The sequence below is a fragment of the Octodon degus genome, unplaced genomic scaffold, assembly GCF_000260255.1.
Source record: "Octodon degus isolate 3935 unplaced genomic scaffold, OctDeg1.0 scaffold00071, whole genome shotgun sequence".
In the NCBI taxonomy this organism is placed as follows: domain Eukaryota; kingdom Metazoa; phylum Chordata; class Mammalia; order Rodentia; family Octodontidae; genus Octodon; species Octodon degus.
The window spans coordinates 3448971-3473213 of record NW_004524647.1 but is presented as its reverse complement, the minus strand read 5'-3'; the positions used below and the strand labels follow the sequence as shown (position 1 = coordinate 3473213).

Below are 24243 nucleotides of genomic sequence, written 5' to 3'. Positions count from 1 at the left end.
AATTGTTTTTACTTTTTAGCTTAACCAAAACATCTAAGTAAATGGCAATCACTGCATGTCCAAGACCAACCCAAGTTAAGAATCAACACTACTATTTCCTTAAAATTTGGCCCACAATTACATTTCTTACACACTAAAAAAGGTTTATTTCCAAAGGATTTTATCTTTTAAAACTGCACTGTCCCAAGGAACATACAGGAACAAGTACCTCTCTTTGTAGCTTCCTCTTTTCTGCTTTCAGTTCATCTTCAACTTTTTCAGCATTCTCAGCAGCAGTTTTGTATCTCAGTACCTGTCCCTCAAGCCGACTAATCTATAAACATAAGATCAGCAGCAGCTTCTAGCATCTGCTACCATGATTTGATAGCCAAGATGGAAACACAGTTTCATTACAATTTGCAAGTAATCCAACACATCTAACAAATCCCCTAGGGTGAGTCATAGGTAAACCCCCTTGGGGTAAGCTCTTCTCTAAATTCAACTACTATTTATAAGTCAAGAAAGGTTCCCAGAGAGGATTACAGCTATAATCATTACAGGTCCAATTTGCCATGTTAAATTTTATGAGGACTATATTGTAAAAGTGCCAAAGTAGCATTGTAGGAGGAAACTCACTGAATGGAGAAGGTATATTAGACTTTTGAAATGTACACTAAATGATTTTGTTCTAAGCTATGATCTTGAATTCTGAAATAGCTACAAAGAACAACTGCAGCTACAATTTCCTATGTTTTCAAAGAAAAGGACTGTGAAGTGCTTTACCAGGTATGCTGTACTGGCCTTCCCATTTTAATATAGAGCTCTTTTAGAAATTCAGCTGCAGAAGCAGCCCATAGAAATCCAGGTACTCTTAGTTTTAGCCACTATAGACTTAGAAAACAGATGGGTTTTTAAAAGGAATTTAAATCACTTGGTACTGGAAGAAGTACTTACACTTTGCTCCAAGGTAGTTATATCCTGTTCTGCTTTTGAAAGCTTAAATTTGTATTCACTTATTTGTCTATTGGCATCTCCTGAAAACAGAAGATAATAATGAATTATCACCCAGACAGGAAGAGCTGAAGCTATCAGGCAGTGATGCCCTCTGCAGCATATGAAGGACCATGCAGTCTAAGATTGACCAAAAAAAAAAAAAAAAACATTAGTTAGCAGCCCAGGTTCTGGATTATGTACATAATCTTTTAAGTGCTAAAAAAGCTTCAGCCCTTATGTTACAACAGTAGCCCTTGGGTTAACATTGAGGCTGAGTCATTCTCTACACCTTGATATGTATGAGAACTTTGAGAAAGAGCCCTGTCAGGCAGCAGTGAGCCCTGCAAATTTACCTATAGTCCTGTGAACCACAGAGTTTCCATCTCAGAACTGAGCCCTCTGGTTCCATGAACCCTGCCCTGCACCTGCCCATCTCTCAGGTTTTCCCTCTGATCTTCCATCCCTCAAGTGCCTTCAAGACTCTGCTCATTTTCATTTCCATTTCCCTCCTTGGTGCTTGTCAGGTTTCCTGACCTTTGCTTTATTTCATTCTTTTCATGACATTTATCATGTATTTTTAAAATACTGTGTGTAAAAAAGGGACCCTTTCTTAGCCCTTTAATAATTCTAATTAATTAACTGCAATATTGGAGATTGAATCCAGTATTGGGTTCAATAGTTTTGAGACAATCTGTCTTAAAGGACTAGGGATGTAGTTCCATGTGAAGGCCCTCTGTTCAATTCCCATTATCACAAAAAAGAAAGGAGGATGACGAGAAAAGAAATAATTAAAAGTAAAGATGTGTGCATCAACAGGTGAATAAAGAAAATGTGGTACTATATACTGTGGAGTACTATACACTTAAATTTATAGGAATATGGATGTTCCTTGAGATCACAATGCTTTGTCAAATTTATCAGACACAAAAGCTTAAATATTGTATGGTGTCTCTTATAAGAGAAACTATAAAGAAGAAAATAAGAGCCAAGGTGGACCTTTTGTAAAAGGGATGGGGAGCTAGAGCTAGAGGGAAGAAGGGAAAGTAAAAAGATGCTGTACGTACACATACAGGATCCCCAGGATAAGTGTACTAATAAGTAATTTAATTCAGAAATTACAGGAAATAAAAATTTGCTCTTAAGAACCCAAATTTAACAAAAATTACCCTCTGAAGTGATAAATAATAATGATTACAGAAGATGAATCAGCCTACTAAAGGAAATACTCAAATTAACTCAAGAACTTTTCTCTATTTCCACATGATAAATGCTGTATTTTTTTTAAAGAGATTTAATTAGGACAGTTATTGTCATCTTAAAAGTGAAGCCACCCGCAAAGCTAACTCTAGTAGTGTGTCAGAAAAGCTACCATGAAATCAGAAAAATAAGTCTTCCCCTACATGTACCTCATATATTATCACAAGGCTAACAGAAGCTAACCATGTATGGATGGCTGCTGAAATACCTACAGGATTTTGTATCAGCATGGTACCTAAAAATAATAGGTTGAAAGTATAAAGACAGAAAAACTGGAATAACTTAGGGGAACTTAAGTAGATTCAACTTTAAATTGTGACTTTGTTTTAAATTCCATCTAAAGATTAATCTAGATTAAAAACAGTACTTCTAGAATTCTGAAACCACTCAACATTGGTTTGAATCCCAAATCTCCAATTACCCAAGACAAATTCTACAAATTTTCTTTGGGAAAGATGCCACATGGTAGTGGGAGATAGCACATGAATGTGGAAAAGGACATTGTGAGGATTGAGCAACTGCTTTGAAGACAATACACAATATAATAACCACTGTTAATTTCCTATCTTGTTTCAAAATTCTGTATCATTTTTTTTCCTCTTTAAGACTTTTTAAAAAACCTGGGGTGGGGGGGATTTTTGCTATTTGCAGAAAGTCCCTAGAAATCCCTTTGCCTAGAAAGGGTAAAAGTAATAACTTATCCTCTCACAACTCTGAAGCCACAACCAAGGGGAGCCTCTGCTTAGCTGTATGACTAATGTCTGCTTTTTCACATTAGCTGAGACCTAGCCAGTCTTTTTAAATAGTCGTAGAGCTACCGGCTTTCCCTATTGCTGGTGTTTAGGGAAGCTAGTAAAGTCACTTGTATATTTTCAATTATTTTTATATACAGAAAATTTTCTAAAGAATATTTAGCTAAACAAAAAATAAAACTTCATGGTGGCACATGTCTATAATCCCAGTGCTGAGGAGGCTGAAAACAAGAGGGTCACTATGAGTCCGAGGTGTGCAGTAAGACCCTGCAACAACCAAATACATTAAAACAAAAACATAGGGCCAGACAGACAGCTCAACATACTAAAGAGCCTGCTTAGGCAGAGCACAGTGGTCAGGGTTCGATCTCTGGTGTGCTGTGCCGGCCCAGCCCCCAGAGCACACTGAGATAGCAATTGAGACTGGGCGTGTTGGCGCCTACCTGTAATCTCAAGTGTTTGGGAGGCTAAAAACAGGAGAATCACTAAAAATCTGATCTACGCAGTGAAAACCTTATAGACCCCGTACTAAATACATTTAAAAAAAATCATGAATGTTTTCTTTCTTTTTGTGGTACTGGGGATTCAACGTATAACCGTGCTCTTGCCAGCTATGCCACTGATCCATCTCCCGGGCCTAAAACTCCATGAATGTAAAACTTAATGTATGTAACAAATATAGCCCTAGTGACTCCAGCAGCCTTCCATTACCTCATTCTGGGGACACAGCTTACATAGACAAGGACTAGTCTGTCCCTTAATACTTACTCTGCATTTCTATGAACTGCAAATCTGAGCCATTCTGCAGTCCTGCCAGGTCGCCTGTTGTACCATCATTTCTGGAGCACTTTTGCCGTTCTTCCTCTAACTGGAGCTTCAGTTTTCTAATCTGAAATGGAAATAAAAGTCACCACCAAAATCCACCCTCAAATGAAGATGTTTGGGTCAGTAGCCACATCAAGGAACAAGGCAGATCCTATCAGCCATTCAAATCATTCATTCAAAAAAATATTTTCTTAGGTGGCTTCTATGAGACAGGGTTCTAGGTACTAGAGATAAACTCTACAAATCCAAAAGTGACTGAGCCCAAGGATCAGGTATCCTAACAAAAAAAACCCAGTCAGGTTGACATGTCTATAATTCTAGCATTTGGGAGGCTAAGGCAGGAGGATCACAAGTTTGAGACCAGTCTGGGCTACACAGAAAGTCCAAGGCTGGCCTGGACTATACTGGGAGACCCTGTCTCAAAACCAAACAAAAAACAAGCCAAAACCCTCTATATTTTGTTATTTGTGTAGTGTATGGAACAGGAGGAGTTTTGTTACTTTTACTAAAAATGGAAACATCCATGAAGTTATACTTCCTTGTTGAGAGTTAAATATTAGAAAATTTTTTATACATAATAACAATTGAAAATACACAAGTGACTTTCCCATATGCCCTCAACACCAGCAACAGGGGTCTTATAAGGAAGGCTGGCACTGAGATTAAATCCATTCTTTCCAGAATTCTGCCCTTTTGACATATAAGGCCTTAGTACCACTGCCTGCCTTGAGGGAACTATGCCTTATTCAAACAAACACTGCTATTATGTCCATTTCAAAAGTGCCATTCTGTCCTGCGCTGTTAGCACAAGGCTCTATACAAACCATACACTTAATTAACTTTTCTTAATGCCTGAAACTCCTTCAGTGAAGCCCCTAGAGATATCAGCTCATCACTAGGAAAGCCTCTTCTCAGTGCTCTAATAGAAACAAGCTGTCTCCTAAGAACTAAGCTTCCTCCACAGCCTACGAAACACTGGCTGTTTTTTAAATTCCACAGCCTCCTACTACTGACCCTGGGAATGGAACACATGTCCACTTACTTTTTCCTTGCTATTGCTGAAGTATTCTACCTCCATCCAGAAGCCCCAGTTCTTAATCTCTTCAGGTTATAAACATTACATTTCATCTTTGCTGTCATCACACTCCATCACTATTTAACCTAACTCTCAGTCCCTCAAGACTACCAATTCTTGGTAATTTCAGTATACACTTAAGTACAGGCTCTCTCTTTCAACTCAGTTCTCAGTTTCTAGAAGGCTTGGGAAAGCCTCCAAGGACCTTATCATCTACCTCTTCTTGCCCCTAGCCATTTGCAGCAAGCCATGTACGAGGTGTCATTAGATAAACACAGGCCTTGTGTAACTTAGTTCCATGTATCTTTCTGTCCAACCACAATTTCTCATTTTTCTAGACCACTATATCTCTAGACCCTAATCTAACATCTTTCTATCCCACTGCTCCTGTACTACTTCTAATTCACTGGTTCGATCTTCTTCCCACTGTGCCTTGGTAATTTTTGCCATATCTTCTCAAGTGTCTTTATCCACTTCATTATACTTGCTGGTAAAATCTTTCTCCTCATTCTATGAACACCCTTATAAGGCTGACTATAACTGGAGATACAGACATGTTAAATCTGTAAGTACAAATATTTTAACATACCATAGCATTCACTTCTTAATTATGTTTCTTTGATCTCTTTTATTTTTAAACACACATTTTATTTTATTTTATTTTATTTGTGGCCAGTTCAGCCCACCCTGGGGGTGGGGCTAGTGTTGTATGTGGTGCTGGGGATTGAACCGTGGTCCCTGAGCTTTTGCCTAAGCTTGCCTAAGCAGGTGCTTTAGACCACCGAGCTATCTCACCAGCCCTCTTTGATCTCTTTACATTAGAACGTAAGGTCCACTGGGGCAGAAACTTTGACTATTTTATTTACTTAAATATTCCAAATGCGTAGAATAGTACTGATAAACAGTGGAATTTCACTTAAAATTTACTGATGACTGAATAGCAGTAAGGGAGAAAATCAATAAAATAATTCAAGGAATTTTCCCAGAACTAAAGAATAAGAGCTCCTAAAACTGAAAGGCCCAGTAACATGCATGAAGTTTCAAAACACATCACTGTGAATTTCAAAACAGTAGGGACAAAGAGAACAGGATTCTAGCTAATAGGAAGGGGAAATTGTCACATACAAAGATCGAAATTGACCCTCAAATCCTCAATAACCGGAATGGAACACAGAGAATAATAAACAGATTACCTTTTTCTTTAATTTGAAGGAAAATCATTGCAACTCAGAATTAAATACCCTTCAAAACTATCAACCAAGTAAGAGGGTAAAACAAAGACACTTTCAGAGCTTTAAGGTCATGAAACATTAACAGCCCACATTGCTTTCCTCAGGAATTAAAGGAAGATGCAGCAAAATTAGATAAAGAAAAAAAGGCACAAGAGACTACAAAAAGTAAGCACAACCCCTATCACAGAAAAACCTCCAATGCCAAGGGGCAATCACCTCTTTGAAGCAATGAGTTCAGAATGGGTTAAGTCAGATGCTGTAAGACTCATCAGGTGGAACTTGCAGTAAAACAGACACATGTGAAAACTCTAAGAATGGGTTTAAATTACTGTTTAAAACTGGATGCTGGGTATTCAATAAATGAATATCCACATTTTATTTTTTCAAATAGCTATGCAATTGTTCTGATCCTGAATATAGATTTTTACCTTTCATGTTTACCTTTCACTTTACATACATTTGTAGAAAAATAAATACTATAAATACAGCAAAAAACAAAACAAAACAAAAAAACTGGATGCTGGGTGTGACAGTACATGCCACCCAGCAATTTGGAGGCTGAACCTGTACTGTATAGTGAGTTCAATGAACACATGAGATCTCTGTCTCAAAAAACAAAACTTGGTGGCTAAATTATTGATTTGTTTTATTTTTTAAAAGTTCTTTTATTTTATTTGTTTATTTGTTTGTTTGTTTGTTTGTTTATTTATTTATTTATTTATTTAGTGTGTGTGGCCAGCTCAGCATGTGGTGCTGGGGGATCAAACTGCGGTCCCTGTGCTTTGCTTAGCTTAGCTTTTTCTAAGTAGGTGCTTTAGACCACTGAACCATCTCACCAGCCCCTAAGTTACTGATTTAAAAAGAGAAATCAGGGAAATAAAACAAGACCCACAATATTAACTTTAGAGAAAACTAGTGGTTGTGAAGGACATGAAAACTGATCCTAGAATGTAACGTGGCTCCCCTGTGACTAGCATTTGGAGTCTGGGAGACAGATACACTGAATTCATGTCGTTCCTTCGATAGGAGGCTACAGCAATGGGAAACACACAAGTGGGTGACAGAGAAGAGGTGAAAGGCAGGGATATCCTCATCCTCCACAGAGGACTGTCAATAGAAAATGCTGAAAACAACAAGCAGCATTAGCAAATTATTCAAACAGTACACATTAAAGTTATGCTAAAAGAACTAGCAGATTACTGTCTTTACAGCAAGCTTTATAGAAGTAAATGTCTCAACAAAGTTTGTGTCCTATAAAATTGTTTTAAAAGAGCAAGGAAAAAATGTGAGCTATCAACAAGGAAAATATGAATGATCTTTTTAACTTAATCTTATTGAGTGCTAAGGTTTGAAATAAACACATCTCCAAATGGAATCAACATTTTAATTTACTGACATTTAATATTAACTGAATCTAACAAAATCAATAATAGCTTCAAATGAGAAGATGTCATTACCTGTGACAACAGCTCTTCCTTTTCTCCAGCAAGTTTTCGTAGCCTTACATCTTAAAAAAAAAAAAGTTGCAAACTAAATTTGTAATGCAGTAGTACATAAACAATTAAAAATAATTCCCCAAACTCATATGTATCAGTACATCTGATAAAGTACTTACAGCTCTGGCAATGAAAATAAGATCTTTAATAATATTACAGAAGAGTATTTAATTACCCCATATGTACTTTTCACACAACCAATATTTATCAGAGTACCAAATGCATTTGCTCCACTCACAGAACAGTGATTTTTCCACACAAAGATAAACTGAAGTGCACAAGAGACCATTTTCTTTAAAAACATTGGAAGCGATCACCAGTAGACAGCTCAAATGCCAACAGCATCTGCACAGGCTTACACCCTTAGCAAGAGTGTTCAAAACAAAATAAGAGAGGGAATAAAAGGGCTGAGTGGGGAAGCTAGAGCAAAGAAAATACAGGAACACAATGCTGAAACAAGCAAGTTCCACAAATGCTAGTGGGTGAAGAGATGGGAACCATTTCAAAGATGAGGACACCCAAAGGCAATCTGATGCTGGAGAACAGATTGTTAGGGCTTTCTCCTGGCCTGTGGAGAGTTGCTTCTTCCCAAGGAAGTGTTACAACAGGCCTATTGGGTTAAGGAGATATGGCTAGTTCAGTAAAAGAAGCAGCTGACATCAGGTCTACCATCACACACACCTAAGGAAGGTTATAGCCAAATGTAAGTTCTAGTTTTTTTCAGCACCTTCCAAACAGGCAAAAAGAAACACCTGAACTGCCCATAGCCATGTACTCATTCCATTCTCTAGATCTCACTCCTAGCATTCTGTTTTATCAAAGTAATCTACAATTAATTTCTAGCATTCTACATTAGTAAATGTGCTGATTTTTAAAATATTGTTTAGTTTCTGCCACTGTTACAGTACCTCACACATACATAAAAATAAAACAGAAAAAGAAAAATATTATTTCCTCATAAATAAAAGTGAGATGGTGATACATTTTCTATCTGCTACATTTCATCATCTACAGTAGGATTCTTAGTGGTAGCAGCGAATGGGAACCTCTGTGGTTTCCTTGGAAGAGGAGTCATTAGATTCTCAAAGGTTTACTTTTTAAGAGGCTTAAAAGCCCTTATCTGGGAGTTAACACTTTTTGATAGTTATGGTGATCATCTAATTCTTGCCATAAGCAATGAGCTACTAAATCCTGGGTCAAGAAGTGAAAGAACACCAGATGTCCTGGAATAAGAACCTACAAACCAACTTGGAAAGTATCTTGCCAGTCCACAGCTTACTAATATGAGCTCACTAAATCTCTCTGCAGCAAGTTTGTATTAAGTGAAAAATAGTATGTACAGACCCGCACTACTTCCACTCAGGCCTTACAGCTATGCTTCCTATTTTAATGATTCATACCCAGGCAAGATCAAGGATGATTGATGACAGCATGTCCAGACATCTTAAAGATATAAGCAAGTCTCAGGTGACCTTTATATGCTGTTTTTGCTTTTTAAACTGGAATATAAACAAGCTGAAGCCTAATGACATTAATCCAAGACAGAATACAACCAGTGTCTTACCTAGCGGCCCTTCTCCTGCTGACTCCAAGACCTGAGCAGCTTCCTGAGACACAACAGTAATGGCTCCAACCACTGATTCATGATTGACATCACCATTGGGCGTGCCATCAGGGATTATAACTAAACCATGTTTCTGTGTGGAAGGAAAAAAAAAAAGATGGCTCACATGGAGTCGGGACACTTGTGAGGTAACTGCAACAATGTGTTTGCCACAGGTAAAACCTAATTAGAAATAATTATATAGAAAATACCTCTGTTAGGGAAATTACTTAAGGGGATGACAGGATGAAAGGAAGGAAGGTAGAGTAAAGCAGTAAGGGATCTGAGCTCCAAGCTCATGCTAACATACCTCTCCTGTCTTCACTGTCTCCTGCAGATCAGCCAGTTCCTCTCTGAGCATATCTCGCTCATTCCTAAGGCAGGCAATGTATTCTTTCTGTTTCTCTAGGGCCTAGTATTAGGCAGGGTAGCAAGGGAAAGAATGGCACAGAAAAAAAGAGCAAGTGAAAGGTAACTAATACAAATAAGCAAAGATAAAAGTAAGGAAGCAGTTAAAAGCTTGAAAGCAAGCAATCCAGGGAGGAAAATTATTTGTATATGGATTATACATCTCCAGAAGAGGGCTTTCTTAGAAACTAGTTTTCATGCATAAATTTGGCAATACATGCTTATCACATCAAGCAGGAAGACAAATCTTTCTTTTCCAGTCACTGAAGAAAACAGGAAAAGGAAGATAAAGACAACAACAAAGTTCAAATTTCCTTACTGAACTCCTGAGTATATTTTTATTTGGTGAATAAAAAAACTGATTTCATATTTACTAAAACACTGTACTCATGAATATATTTGACATTTTTAGATAAAAAGATGGTTCTGAAAAAATATGTTATTTTAATTAGATATTGGTTGCATGGCTGTTCTCCAAATAATGAGGCAAAATATTTAATCCAGAAATGGCTAATCTCCAAGAGGATTCAACTAACATTCACTTAGCTTTCTAAACTACTTTGAAAATTTAAAAAACAAAAGCTCTGGACAAAATAGAGCCCACCTACCGCAGACTACAGATTTCAAAATTAAGTTCTTGGGTCCTGGAACATGCTGAACTTCCTTATGCCTCAATTTCCTCATCAGAAAAAAAAAAAAAAAAGGCTAACCACAGCACCCATCATAAATGGCGATTGAAAAGACAGCTCAGTATAGAGCATTACCTGGAGTGTTGAAGACCACAGGAGACATCTCAGGGAAACCAGTTTTTTGAGGTGTTTTTTTTTAACTGGCAATTCCTTTCTATATCAGTCTCATAACTGCCAGAGTTTAGAAGGCAATGCAGAAGCAAGGACCTACTTTGGTCATTAGTGACAAATCCAGTCTATTTCACTATATAATAAAATAATGCTGTCTTTAAAAGGCATTACCAAGTCAAGTAGTCTTAAGTAGCAACCTGAGATCTGGGCTGTTTCAAATAAGGGCCTTTCTCTACTTTTTTTCTCCCCCTCCCCTTGTATTAGGGTTTTCTACCAGCATTTCTGTTTAGTGAAAGAGTTAAATTACAACAGGTAACTGTGCTTGGTTTAGTATGTTCAGAACTGGGTCAAAACTACTTAGTGAAGGCTGAATAGTTGGGCAATTTTTTCAGAATCATTCCAATCCTATTTGACAACCGTGTCATTGAACTACTTGTCTCACCCTCATTTTGCTGATCAGAAAATTAAGGTTTTTCTTTTCTTTTGTACACAGTCTCAGTAAATAACAAGGCCAGAAAATAAATTCAGTTATTTTTAGTTCTAAAACCCTTGCATGCAGTTTTTTTTAATATCATAGCCCCACACGGGCTGCACTATGTCCTTTATCCCAACTATAATGTCAACATCTAACTTTCCACAATTTGTACTTACACAGTGTGTCTACCTGTTAAAGTGATACTTTTAAGTTTCTAGCAGCATGTAGCATTTAAGGTACTGAATTAGTATCAACACTCCATTATATTAACAACAAAGGAAACAGGAGAACAAAGAACAATACTTTCCTCACTGTGGATGGCCATGTTAATTTCTGCTGCTTAGGTATTTTTGTTTGTTGTTATCTGCATGCACAGCTGTATAAAGCACCACCACATGTAACTAAGCAAATGCTTACTGCCACAACATTACCTATATAAACAATATCATAGAAGACCCTTGGGAAAAGACCAATTTGAAACAGGAAGTTATAGCAAATGCTAGTGCAAGTCCTTTGGTCCCTCTTTCCATGTCTGTAGTTCTGGGTTTTATTTTTACATTTGGACTTTTTAAATTTCATTTCTCCTAATTATAGGCAGGAAATAAAACATATCCTGTATATTTCTGCATTTCGCCACAAAGTATGAAAACTTACTGAAATAACTTATAATTGGATTAAATGTATTCATGCTGGATATGAAATCCTCTGTTTTACCTGACCATATAATGATCACCCTTGTGTTGGCATAACAATACTTCTTAGATTTTTCTTTTTTAGGGTGAAAAGTGTATGTTGGTGGATCTCTAAATAACTTTTCATTCCTGACACAACCTCAAATTCTACCATCAAAAAGCCAAATGGGTCCGTTTTTTTTTTCTTTTTTTTTTTGGTGGAACCGGGGATTGAACTCAGGCCCTTGCACTTGCCAGGGAAGTGCTTATTCCACTAAGCCATCTCTCCGGCCCCGCCAAATGGGTCTGTACAATGAGTTGAATTTTTGGGAAACAGATTCATCACCAAGTAACTGCACAGGGCATAAATATAATCCTATGTACATGTTCATAGTGGCATTATTCACAACAGCCAAAAGGGAGACAATCTAAGTGTCCATCAAGTGAAGACACATATATATATAAAATCCCCCCAATGGGCTATTGTGATATGTGCTATAACACTAATGAACCCAAAGAGTATTATGCTAAATACAATAAGACAGTCACAAATATAAAATTGTTTTGCTGTTGTTGTTGTTTTAATGTATTTGGTACAGGGTCTTGCTACGCAGCTCAAACTTGTAGTGTTCCTCCAGTTTTGTTGGAATTACAGGTGTATGCCACCATGCCTGGTCTCAGTGGCCAGTTCAGTGCGTTCCAGGGGTAAGGGCCAGCATGGCATGTGCTGGGGATTGAATCCCAGCCCCTGCATTTGCCTAAACAGGTGTTTAGTCTGCAGAGCTATCTTACCAGCCATTAAAATTGAATATTATATGATTCTATTCATGCGAAACCAAGTAGTCAAAACTCCAAGACAGAGAAAAACATAACCACTGGGAGAAGGTAGTGGTGTGGCAGTTGTTTATAAGGAGTACAGAGTATTAGCCTAGAAAAATGAAAATGTTCTGGAGATGAATGGTGATGATACCAGCACAGCAATATGAATGTCCTTAATGCCACTGAACAGTACGTTAGCACAATATTTCAAATTAAAAACAATCAAGGTGGAATGAACTATTGTTATATAACAATTTGGATAAATCTTGAGAAGCTTATGCTAAGTGAAAAAGGTAAATCCAGAATATTATATATGATTTCATCTATATAACATTCTTAAAATGGCAACATTTAGGACACAGCGAACAGAATAATTTCCAGGGGAGGGACAAGTATAGTGCATATGGCTATATCACGGGGGGGAGGGAATGTTTGTATCTTGACAGCTTCAGGGAAATAGCCTGGTTGTGATATTGTATTATAGTTTGAAGTATGTTACATTTAGGATAAACAGGGCAAAGGGTATACATCAGCTCTCTGCGTTTCATATACATAGGAGTATATGAATCTAAAATTTTCTCCAGAAATTTCATTTTAGAAAGTCAAAGCTTTGATCAGATTATGGTATAGCCATAGAATGAAGGGTTCTATTCATTCAAAAACTAACAAGACACCTGAAGAGCTGAGTAATTTGAAGAGCTTAGCCATTAGCATGTTTTTTTTTAAAGCATGATTTTGATAGCAAAAAATTTTTTAAAAATAAAATTGTTTTGTTTTAAAGAGCTATAGTATGGGACTCAGAGTTGAAGGTTTTACTACAGCAACCCTAAGAAAAACAGTTTAAAATACTAAGAGACAACTATATGAATTAGAAACACTGGATCTGCATATCTGTGCTAAAGAAAATTAATGTAAGGTCCTAAAAGAAGCCCATTCTAGATCATTACAAGATTTTAACTATATAAACTGCCTACTTTGTCTCACATATTTTTTATGCCTCATTTTAAATTTCATGACTAAAAATTTAAATAAAATTAGCAGTTCACAATTACAGTTGCAAAATAATGTTGTTCATATATCCCCCAGAAAGCTTAGCTAGGTGTGGGTTACATTTTCAGAAACTCAATAACTTAAATCATGTAAAAGTGATCCTAGTTCTTTAAATTTTTGGTCTATAGACTCAAAAATAATGTGGTTTTGCATAATAATGTGTGTTTATTAAAGAAAAGACAGCATAGTTGAATAAAAAGAAATGGATACTGCTGACAACTGGCTGGGCTTCAGAGCATCCCTAACAAGGGAAGGTTGTTCTAGAAGATTCACTTTGGGTATGTCTCTCACTGGTACTTTTGGTGATCTTCGTCAACTTTTCCCTATTCAACCTAACTACAAGGAAAACCAGACTTTTCTTATTTGTTCTTTTGTTGCCTCTATCACAACCCTCCCCTGACAAGGTAAGCCTTTGGCAAATACATACAGTATGAATGGCTTCTGAGCTGCAGAGATGAGATTGTCGATCAAAGGTCACATGAGATAAGGACCAGAATTTTTCAGTTTCCAGAATACCTGGAATCTACCGCAAGGCTAAGCCCCAAGAGAGCAAAGAAGAATATTTCCTTATCTGGGCCCCTGCTTTAGGGTGTTTTGGGTTTATAATTAGAGTTAGCGTCACATCTGGCAACTCAGTCAAGTTTTACATTCCTATCTACTTCCATAATTAAACTAATTTTAATCTCTTCCTATTTTGTTCAAAGGGTTTATAATAGGATGCTAATAACTTTCCCCCATCCTTGTTCCCTCTCTTCTTGGATCTTATCCAAATTCTTGTAATATAAGAATACCAAACTACACACAAGAGTTCAAATTAAATGCTTGTGGCTGCATTTGGATAAGAATTCTATGGGCATAAAAAACAACTTCCTTTGAAAGTTCTAGGTTTTATAAACACTGACTTGGCTGGAAAGAAGAGATCTTTCCAAGCATAGTTATCAGGTTTTCCTATGGCAGTCCCTGTCTTTTATTCATATTTCACACTATATAAATGCATAGTAAGCCTAAAAAGGACAGATTTTTAGAAATCTCTATGTTAAATTCTATTTGTCTGTTCCTTCTAGATGAGCTTCTGATGAAAGCCAAACTTCATCTCATACCCCAATTTTTTTATCTTTCCAAAGAAGTGTCTCCTGGAGGTCAAACACCTCTTTTGTCATGGTGTCTATTTTCTGCTGCATGCGCTGATTCTCCTGCAGAAGAAGGGGTAAGAAAAGTAATGAACAGAAATAAAAAAAGAGAGGAAGTTAAAAGAAAGAAAATAGAATAAAAATTGAAAACTTAAAAAAAAGGGGGGATGAAAGTGTGATAAACAGAAAAGAGTGGTTTGCTAAAGGAAAGATTATGTTCAGAGTCTTGGCGACATAAGTTTTGCTGGCTTGCCCCCATAAAAATAATCTAGGAAGGCTGTGGGTGTGTCCCTCAGTGGTAGAACATGTGCTTAGCATGAGCAAACCCTGGGTTCTATCACCAGCAGTGCAGGGGAAAAATGCGAAAGCAAGCAAAGGGACTGGGAATAACTAACTTCCGACCACAGCTATGTGGCAGCAAGCCAGACAGGGATTCTGCGTACATGCAGCTCCACATATGTACTCCTTCATTCACAGACACCTCCCCACTTTTTTTTCTTTGCAAACATGGAACAATGTATATTTTTATAGGGATCTATAATAAGAGAATCTATAATAATAGCAAGAACATCCTAAATTACAAAAGAAAAAATAGCTTTTAGAAACACTGGAATTTAACATTTAGTGATTTTCAAAGAACTGTTCTTACTGGGCAATGATGCTTAGTTTATAGCCTCTTAACATTTTTTCCCCCCCTGTGGACTACTAAAAACTTACCACTGCATACCTTTCCCATTCATACATTACCTGTTTTGCCTGCAATTTTCAATTCTAACCCAAAAAGTGTTATTTGTCACACTCATGGTATTTCATTTCTATGTAATCCTGGCTGCTAATATCTAAAAAATCTCTTTTGTAAACATAAGAAGCCCTGAAAACAAAGGTTTTTAAAGTTTGTATACTCTATTCCCTCGGGCTTTTAAAGGAGCCACAAGACAAAGAATAGAAATCAAATATTATAATCCTCTAAGTGTAACGTGTGAATAAGTGAAACAGTTAAACCTCATTTAAGCTACTGAATTTGAGAAGCTCCAAAAGTAGTTTTACTGTTATTTGAAAACTTTATTTATTTATTTATTTTTTGGTCTAATTTAAAATTTCTTTAATTAGATATAATAGAAGACAGCCTTTGTTTGATAAAGGCTGTTTACAATCAGCTTTTTTTTCTTTTCTTTTGCGGTACCGGGGATTGAACTCAGGACCCTGCGCTTGCCAGGCAAGCGCTTCTTCTACTGAGCTACCTCCCTGGGGCCCTTGATAAAGGCTATTTACAAAAGGCTTCCTAGACCTCACACTTTCAACACTAGGTAAGTCCCAAGGCGAGGATGCTGCCTGCAGCCTTTGCTATTCACTGCCATGCTGTAGCTCCTGGTCCAAGGGTCTCCAGTCCAGGTTGTCTATCGGAATCACACTGGAGTCTTACAATAATGTCAGCATCCCATTCCAGTTCATCTGGATCAGAATTTCTAGAGATTGCCCCCAAGCATTGGTATTTTATGAGACTCTACTTCTTGGAGGTCCAACCTTTGGCTTGCCTAGACTGCACTGAATGAAGAGAAATTGTCTTGGGTGAAATATAAAATATACAAATTACACACACACACACACACACACACACACACACACACATATATATAATATAAAATCTCTTTCATTGATGGGACAAATACCTGACTCTCAAAATGAAGGAAAGAAAGGTTTATTTAGCTCACAGTTACTGAAGGTTTCATAGTTTTTTTTTATTGTTGTTGTTTTTGTTGGGTTTTTTCCTTGTTTTTTTCCCATAATTTTATTGAGAAATAGCAATGAGACAGTTTCAAATCAAATTGGTAGGACAGTTCTAATAATTAACACATTGCATACTCTCTCTCTAGTGGTTTGCAATCTTTTAGGGAGAAAACATTCATCTTAATTAGGGTAAGAAATAAAAAGTCGTTAGTATACTGATACAAAAAAGACAAAAGGACAAAAAAGATTTCACATTATTTTTTAAGTAGCCCTCAGATACAGAATTTACCAGATGGGAAAACATGAGGACAATGAATTCACAAATAATCTGACAGATCATTATCTGTATCTGCATTTAGCATCTATAAATTGGCTATATGATTTTAATTTTTCTTAAAAATAATAAAAACTATACTAATTCACAAATAAAAAAAGGTAGTCATTTTTTTCCTTCTTAAGTGGTTTTTGTAGGTCATCTACAGGGACAGAAATTAAGTACTGCAAGTCCAAACAGGAAGAGGAAAATAAGAAGAAAAAGACCAGAGTCTGAGTTGCCAGGAATGTGAACGAATGTGGTGAGCTACATCCTGTGGATCATTAAGAGCTGGCCTTCCTAGTGTCACTAACATGTCATCAAAACTAAAATTACTAATGTTAGAAGCCCTTGATAACCATACCTAGATAGTGGGCAGGATGCTCTTCAGACTTTCTTCAACTTCAGGAGGAAAAAACACATTTAAAGAAGAACAGAGCTACATGTAGGCCAACCAAAACGATAAATACTTTTTGAAAAGGCCAGACAGGAGGCTGAGGCAGGAGAGGACTGTCTCAAGTCTAAGGCCAGCTTGGGCTATAGAGTGAGCTGAAGGTCAGCATGAATTACACAGTCTCAAAAAAACAAACAAAAAAGTTTTAGTGGACTAACTCCATCCCACTTAAGATATTACCAACAAGGTAGTAAAAGCCTAAATGTCTACACTACCCAGTCTTCATCTCTGTACATAGGTACAGCTCTTGACAATTTTTTCTTTTTCATTTAGCTACCTTAGAAAGGTATTTAACTGAGGAAAGTTTAACTTATTATTAATATCTCAAGAATCATATCCCAAAAAGTGGCATTCACTGTGTTCCAAAGAATGATGGTAGTATGTCCTTTTTCCTTTTGCCCATTTCCTTGGTACCTTTAGGGTAAAGAGTGTGCTTAGGAATAAAAGACATTTGACCAAGGCTTCTTCTATTAAACTAGTCTGTCTTTACCGCTCATGTTTGAAAAATTTTAAGAGACTACCAAATGTAGAAAGAGAAGTAACGCTTTGTAGTATTTTAAATTTTCTCCCCTCCCAACGCATACAACTCAATTCTGAAAAAAAATAGTTGCATAGGATGAAGTATTTCCATAGTTCACATGCATACCTCAATAAGTTCATCTCTTTGCCGAAGGCCTTCTTTAAGTTCATCCATCTTATGCTGCAGCACACTGCACATATGTTTCTGCCTTTCCAACTCCTGTTATAAAACAAGGGACACAGCACATAACAAATCCGAATACATGCTATATATCAAAGAAGCCAAATATGACATCCAGAAATGCCCTTGAACTGCTAACTTAAAATAACCTAGAACAACTGTATATTGAATGGAAAGGTTCAAACAATGTAAAATTTTCATCTGATAGGAAAGGAAAGGAGAATAAATTATGCAGACAGTGAAAACTATCTGAGGTGCAGGGGAAAACTGATATACTAAAGGTGATGTAAAACTGTAAAAGCTTAGTAAGGAGAAGGGTCAATAAATAAGCTCTATAAAAATTAAAACTTTAAAATGTAAAACATACCACAAAGTAAAAAGATAATGACAAACTCCCAAAATACAGTTTATATCAGAAACAAGTGGTTACTATTTCTCCATATTCAAAAATCTCTAAAAGGCTCAGGGATTTGGCTCAGTAGTACTGTGCCTGCCTGGCAAGCATGAGGTCCTGAGTTTGATTCCTGATACCTATCCCCTACAAAAGTCTCTAGATTTTTTTTTAAAATAGCTATATAGAAAAAACAGACTAAAGAAATGAGTTTACAGAAAAATACGTAAAAACACCTCTGCATATGAAAAAGATGCTCACATGAAGAAAAATGAAAGTAAAACCATACTACTAACTAAAATACTAGTGAAAGTCCAAACCCTTACCAAAGGGAATTCAGCAGCAGCACACAAAAACCACATACCTTTCAGAATTCCACTCATGACATTTTATTTGGTAAAGGTAAATTTGTAAAAATATAAAGTCTTACTGCAGTATAGTATATTACTTCTGCTATATTACTTAAAACACTGCAAACAACCTGAATGTCCACAAATATGGAACTGGTGGAATAAACTGTTTGCACACAATAGGCTAACTATGTATGGTGAAAAAGAACAATTTCTCTACACTACTGTCAGAAAGTGATGAAATCAAGGTACAGGAGAGCATGTATATATAGTGTTCTACCATTTTGTAGGAAAGGAGTAATACAAACACATACATGTAAAGCATATGTACAGTTTTTTGGTGTGCGTATTTTAGAGAAAGGTTTACAGGGTGTTCAGGGTCTCACTACTAGATCAGACTCCTAATGATCCGCCTGTGTACAGCCTCCCAAGAGCTGGGATTATAGGCACGTGCTACCACGCCCAGTCTCAACTGCCATCACAGCATACCCCGGAGGTGGGGCTGGCATAGCAGGACTGGGGATTGAACCCCTGGCCCCTGCGCCTGCTTGCTTTAATCCACTGAGTTATTTGGCCAGCCCTGTACAGTTTTTTGAATGCTGTATGAGCCCAGTGGTAGCAAATCTATGGTATTCATATGACAGCTTGCTGTTTGTTATCATTGAAAGCTCTAAAAGATTTGCCATCACTGTATGTATGTGTCCTTTTTGACTAAAAATGGTTAACATCTCAGATTTTAAAAAATGAAAAGGCAAATCATTAAATTTTAAAATTCTGTAAATGGAGGCAGAAAAGGATGAGTAAACAAACTGTAGTACGTATATACTGTAATATTCAAACTTAAAAGGAACTCTTGTCATGCTATAATGGATAGCCTTCAATACACTATGCTAAATAAAGTAAGTCAGTACAAAAAGACAAATGTTGTATGATTCTAATTAGAAGAAGTACTTAGAGAAGTCAAATTCATCGAAACCAAAAAGTAGAAATGTAGTTGCCAACAATAGTGAGGAATGGGAATTGTCCTTATGTTTCAGTTTATAATTTAGGACTTTAGTAATTTTAATTAACCCATTCTACATCTGCAAAGGGCTCCTCGGGCAAACGGCAGATTTCAGGTCAGGGAAAGAAAATGTATGAGATGAGAAGGAAACGTCTGCTGGAAAGCAAAAAGGCTGCCAGACACATTCATGTTTCTCAAAAGTACTTAGGAATCAGTCTGAAGAGACTCATTAGCCAAAAATGGGATAATTAAAACAGCCAGACATCAAAAAGAACAAAAGCCACCATGTGTTGAAAACATCAAAAATTTGAACTTATCAGGTTCATAATATTTTTAAAAGAAGCAACTGGTCACTATGAAAGGATGCTTTAAAACTTTCTAATTTTGAAGCTTCATAAAGGCAAAGAATCAAGTTTTCTTGCCTTCCCTGTGTAGACCATTTTATCTGAATAATAAGAAATTTCTTTCTAAAAATAGACAGTGAAAAAGCAGAAGAGGGCTGGAGATCTAGGTAGCTCAGTGGTCTAAGCACCTGTCTGGCAAGTGCAAGGACCCAAGTCAGATCCCTAGCACCTCATGCCATGTGGGCCCTAGAACCCCAGGTGCCATGGTGTAAGACTGTAGTCCCAGTCTCCTGGGGAGACTGAGAAAGGAGGATTACTACAATGTGAGCTGCATGAGACCCTATACCAAATAAATAAATTAATTAATTAATTAATTTTTTTAAAAAGCAGAGGAACCACTAGGAAGAATGTATGCAATGTGTTAATTATTGAAACTGTCCTACCAATTTGATTTGAAACTGTCTCATTGCTATTTGTTTACCAATAAAATTATGGGGGGAAAAATAAAAAATAAAAAACTAAAAATAAAATAAAATAAGCAGAAGAAAGTAAAAAGAAAACCTGCAGGATGGGAAAATATATATAAATAATAAGAAATTTATATCTTTAAAATATATAAACACAATTCAATAATGAGACAAATAACCCCATTAAAACATGAACAAAAGATCTGACAGACATTTCTTCAAGGAAGATCTCTCAGTATGTCCATGAAAATATGTTCAAAAATCATTAATTTTTCAGGGACTAGTCACTAGAATGGCAAGAAAAACTCAGGTAATAGTTAAGTGTTGGTGAGAATATAGAGAGATCATAACCTGCATATACTATAAATAAGGAATGTAAAATGGCAAAGCTGCTTGGAAAACAATCTAGCATTCCTCAACAGTCACACACAGATTTATAATGTGACCCACAAATTATACTTCTACATAGATAATTAAGAGAAAGGAAAATACTATGTTCATACAAAACACTGCACACTGGTATAATTACAGCAACAACATTCCTAACAGCTGAAAGGAGAGACAACCCAAATGTCCATTCACACAAATGGATAAACAAAATGTGACATACTCATGCAATGGAATACTGACAGACCATAGAAAGAAATGAACTTCTGATATATGCTAAAACAGACAAATCTGGAAAAATCCTAAGTGAAGATGTTAATCACAAAAAAATATGGTTCCATTAATATGAGAATATAGAGACAGAAAAGTAAATCAGTGGTTACTTGGAGCTGGAAGTAGGAGAGGAGCGAGGTAAGATGACAGCTAGGATATGTAGTTTCTTTGTGAAACCTTAAAAATATTCTAAAAGTGTATGTGGATGCATGTGTATTTATACTACAAATCATTGAACTGAACACTTCAAATGAGTGATTAATGCTATGTGAACTGTATCTTAGTAAAGCTGTTTAATAGAAGTAAACAGATGAGTAATGATAAAAATGAGAACATCCTATTCCACAACCCCTAATGATCTATGAGATCTAAGCATCTAGCTACAGCATCACAAAGAGAAAGCCACACATTGGGGCCTCCAAAGGTAAGATAACTGCATCACTTTATGAAGCAGATATGCCAAAAAAAACTAAGATTTTAAGCCTCCTTGTAATACCTAACATATTTACAAGCACTAGATGCAGGAAGGGAACATGTGGAAAGGGAATGTGGTAAAGATGTCACATGAATGAAATGTAAGACTATGAACATGTTAAGCAATCTAGTTTCTTCAACACATAAATTGCAAAAGAGGAAAAAGGTGAAAGGGAACCTGTTAATTAAAAAGACTTATCTACTAATTTCAAGGTATGGAATTTGTCTGGATCCTGATTTTTTTTTTTTAAACTATAAAAAGGAAAGCCATCTAAGGTATTTTGAAAATGAGGAATATTAACAATGACTTGAAGGAGTATTATTTTTTTAGTTTTGAAGTGTTATGTTTTAGAGTCCACATTATCTACTATAATTCATATTAAAATATGGGATGCTTAGAACTTGCTTCAATATGAAAGCAAGAGAAATGAGTAAGGCAAAACTGACAAGAGGTTAACAGTGGTTGAGAACATATGGTAGGTTCACAAGGATTCACTTTATTCCTCTGTATGATATTTTAAATATTTAAACCTGTAATGAAAATTTTAAGTGTCAAATAAGCTAATTTCCTATTAAAATAAAGAGCTATTAAAAAGAGGATAATATACTTAAAACAATGCTAATATTCTACTCCCTAAGTAGGCATAGACACAAGGATTGAGGTACCGTTCTTTTAATTCCAGCAAGAAGCACTAAAAATACATTGAAATTTTCCATCAATATCATAGTTGGTTTTGTTGAATGAGCCTTCTTTACTTTCTTCATCTGCTACTATAATGAAATATACCAGGATGCCTGGCTTCTCTGAATATCTACATATATGAACATTCCACTATGGAAGGCAACACTGCAATCTATTTGAACAACTGAGCTTAAGATGATTGACAAAAGACACTATCTCTAAGCAAACATCACAACATGTAAAGTAGACTTTTTAAGATATTAAAAAAGCTTATAGATTCTAGGTTGAGAAAGTATAAAACTTTTTTAAAACCCTGAGCATAGTAAAATACCTCTTAGAAAATGATAGGAAAAACTTGGTTCTGATAATCATACATGTTTTTATTATTAAAAATGTCTAGGGATATTTGAGACAGGGAGCTCATGACTCACTTTAGTTCTGATCACTAAATACTTAACATGAGATTTTCTTCTAATCTGTAGAAGAACTAGAAATAGATATTTTTAAAAAGTGTGGTAAAGCAAGAAAAAGGAAACAGTGGACCTCAAGGTAAAGCATGATGGCTCAGAATTTCCAAACTTGGCCTATAGGCCATGAGTAGAATCAAAAAAGAAACCACCTAGTATTGCCATGAAATCATACTTTTCAATAAGCCACCCTTGAGCCAATGTAAAATATCAGCAGAGATATAGCTTAGTAGTACAGTGACTGCCTTGCACGTACAAGGTTTGAGTTCAGTTCCCAGTACAAAAAGGAAAGAGAAAGAGAAAGAGAAAGAGGAGAGAGAGAGAGAGAGAGAGAGAGAGAGAGAGAGAGAGAGAGAGAGAGAGAGAGAAAATAAATAAATATCAGAGGCCACTTTTTCACCTATCAAGATATATCTTCTTCCCTTCCTAATTTTTTTGTAAAGAGTATTAGGGTCACAGTAAAACTGAATGGGAAATATAGACCTCCTATGTACTCCTACCCTAAACATGCACAGTTATGAATACTGCACCAGAGTAGTACATTTGAATCAATAATTACATCATTATCACTCAAAAGTTCAGTTTTCATTAAAATCCACTCGTGTTCAATACCTTATGGGTATGGACAAATGTATAACAATGTGTACCTGCAATTACGGTATGAAACAGAGTAATTTCACTGCCAAAAAAATCCCTTGTTCTAGCTATTCACCCCTACCTCCCTCCCCCAAACTCCTGATGAGTATGCTTAGCACTTTTGGAACATAATCAAAACAAACTGGAATAGTCTATTTCCAGTCTTCAAAGAAAGAAATTCCTATAAAGACCACATTAATAATTCTGGCTTCTTAAAGATTATATAAACAGCTTCTCTTTATTATTATGGTCAACATTTCCTAAATTATGTTCTAGATTTTGTTTATATGAGCAAAGGAATAACAGTTCATTTATGGCAACAATATCCATGTGTCTCCTGCTTGGAACTTACATCAACACTTTAAAATGTCCAAGTCCAATATACTTTTAACAGAGTTCATTTGTTTTTAGCAGTTTTTAAAGGGTAATTTTGGAGCCGAACTATATATTTTAACAACATAACTTCTAATCGCTAAAGAAAGTATTTGTCAATTTCTAGCACATCTCTATACCTGTTTGTAATAACTGGCTAAAGACTTCTTATTTTAAAAGTGAGTTTTCTTAAGTTATAAAACAAAAGAACTGTATTATTGAGTTCCCTGGAGCTTTGTGGTAGTTCCAGCTACTTAAACAGGAAGGAATAATTTTCTATAATTGTACCAATTAAAGGAAAATAAAGATTAAAACCCCAGTTGTGATCTACTTTCAAGACACCAACGACATAAGATTTTCCTAAAGAAAATAACATTTTAAAATAATTGATATCATATGGTTTTCTCCCAATTTTGTTGGACCAGTTCTGGGGCTTGGTTAAGGATTAAATCCAAGGAGGCTGAGCTACGTTTCTTTCTAAAATTTTTATTTTGAAATAAGGTCTTGTTAAGTTACTCACAATGGCCTCAAACCTTTGGTCCTCCTGTCTCAGCCTCCCCAGTAGCTGGAATTACAGGCATGTCTCTCAGTGCCTGGCTAACCCTTTATTTATTTATTTATTTATTTATTTATTTAT

General features: G+C 36.1%; 2 protein-coding genes across 2 annotated transcripts in view; one reads left to right on the top strand and one right to left on the bottom strand.

Annotated features, from left to right (window-relative positions):
* Window positions 1–14518, top strand: part of Mlh1 (mutL homolog 1) — an 81307-nt gene extending 66789 nt beyond the window's left edge. Inside the window, exon 20 of the mRNA XM_023719779.1 lies at window positions 14500–14518. Coding sequence (XP_023575547.1) covers window positions 14500–14503 — 4 coding nt within the window. The 3' untranslated portion in view covers window positions 14504–14518. The remainder of the gene's footprint in view (window positions 1–14499) is intronic.
* The window catches only part of Lrrfip2 (LRR binding FLII interacting protein 2), a 134094-nt gene that overhangs the window by 2506 nt on the left and 107345 nt on the right, over window positions 1–24243 (bottom strand). Inside the window, exons 20-27 of the mRNA XM_023719781.1 lie at window positions 17707–17798; window positions 14536–14628; window positions 9523–9624; window positions 9174–9306; window positions 7571–7620; window positions 3750–3870; window positions 934–1013; window positions 209–313 (exon numbers count right to left, since the gene is read on the bottom strand). Of these exons, the coding sequence (XP_023575549.1) occupies window positions 209–313; window positions 934–1013; window positions 3750–3870; window positions 7571–7620; window positions 9174–9306; window positions 9523–9624; window positions 14536–14628; window positions 17707–17798 (776 nt within the window). The remainder of the gene's footprint in view (window positions 1–208; window positions 314–933; window positions 1014–3749; window positions 3871–7570; window positions 7621–9173; window positions 9307–9522; window positions 9625–14535; window positions 14629–17706; window positions 17799–24243) is intronic.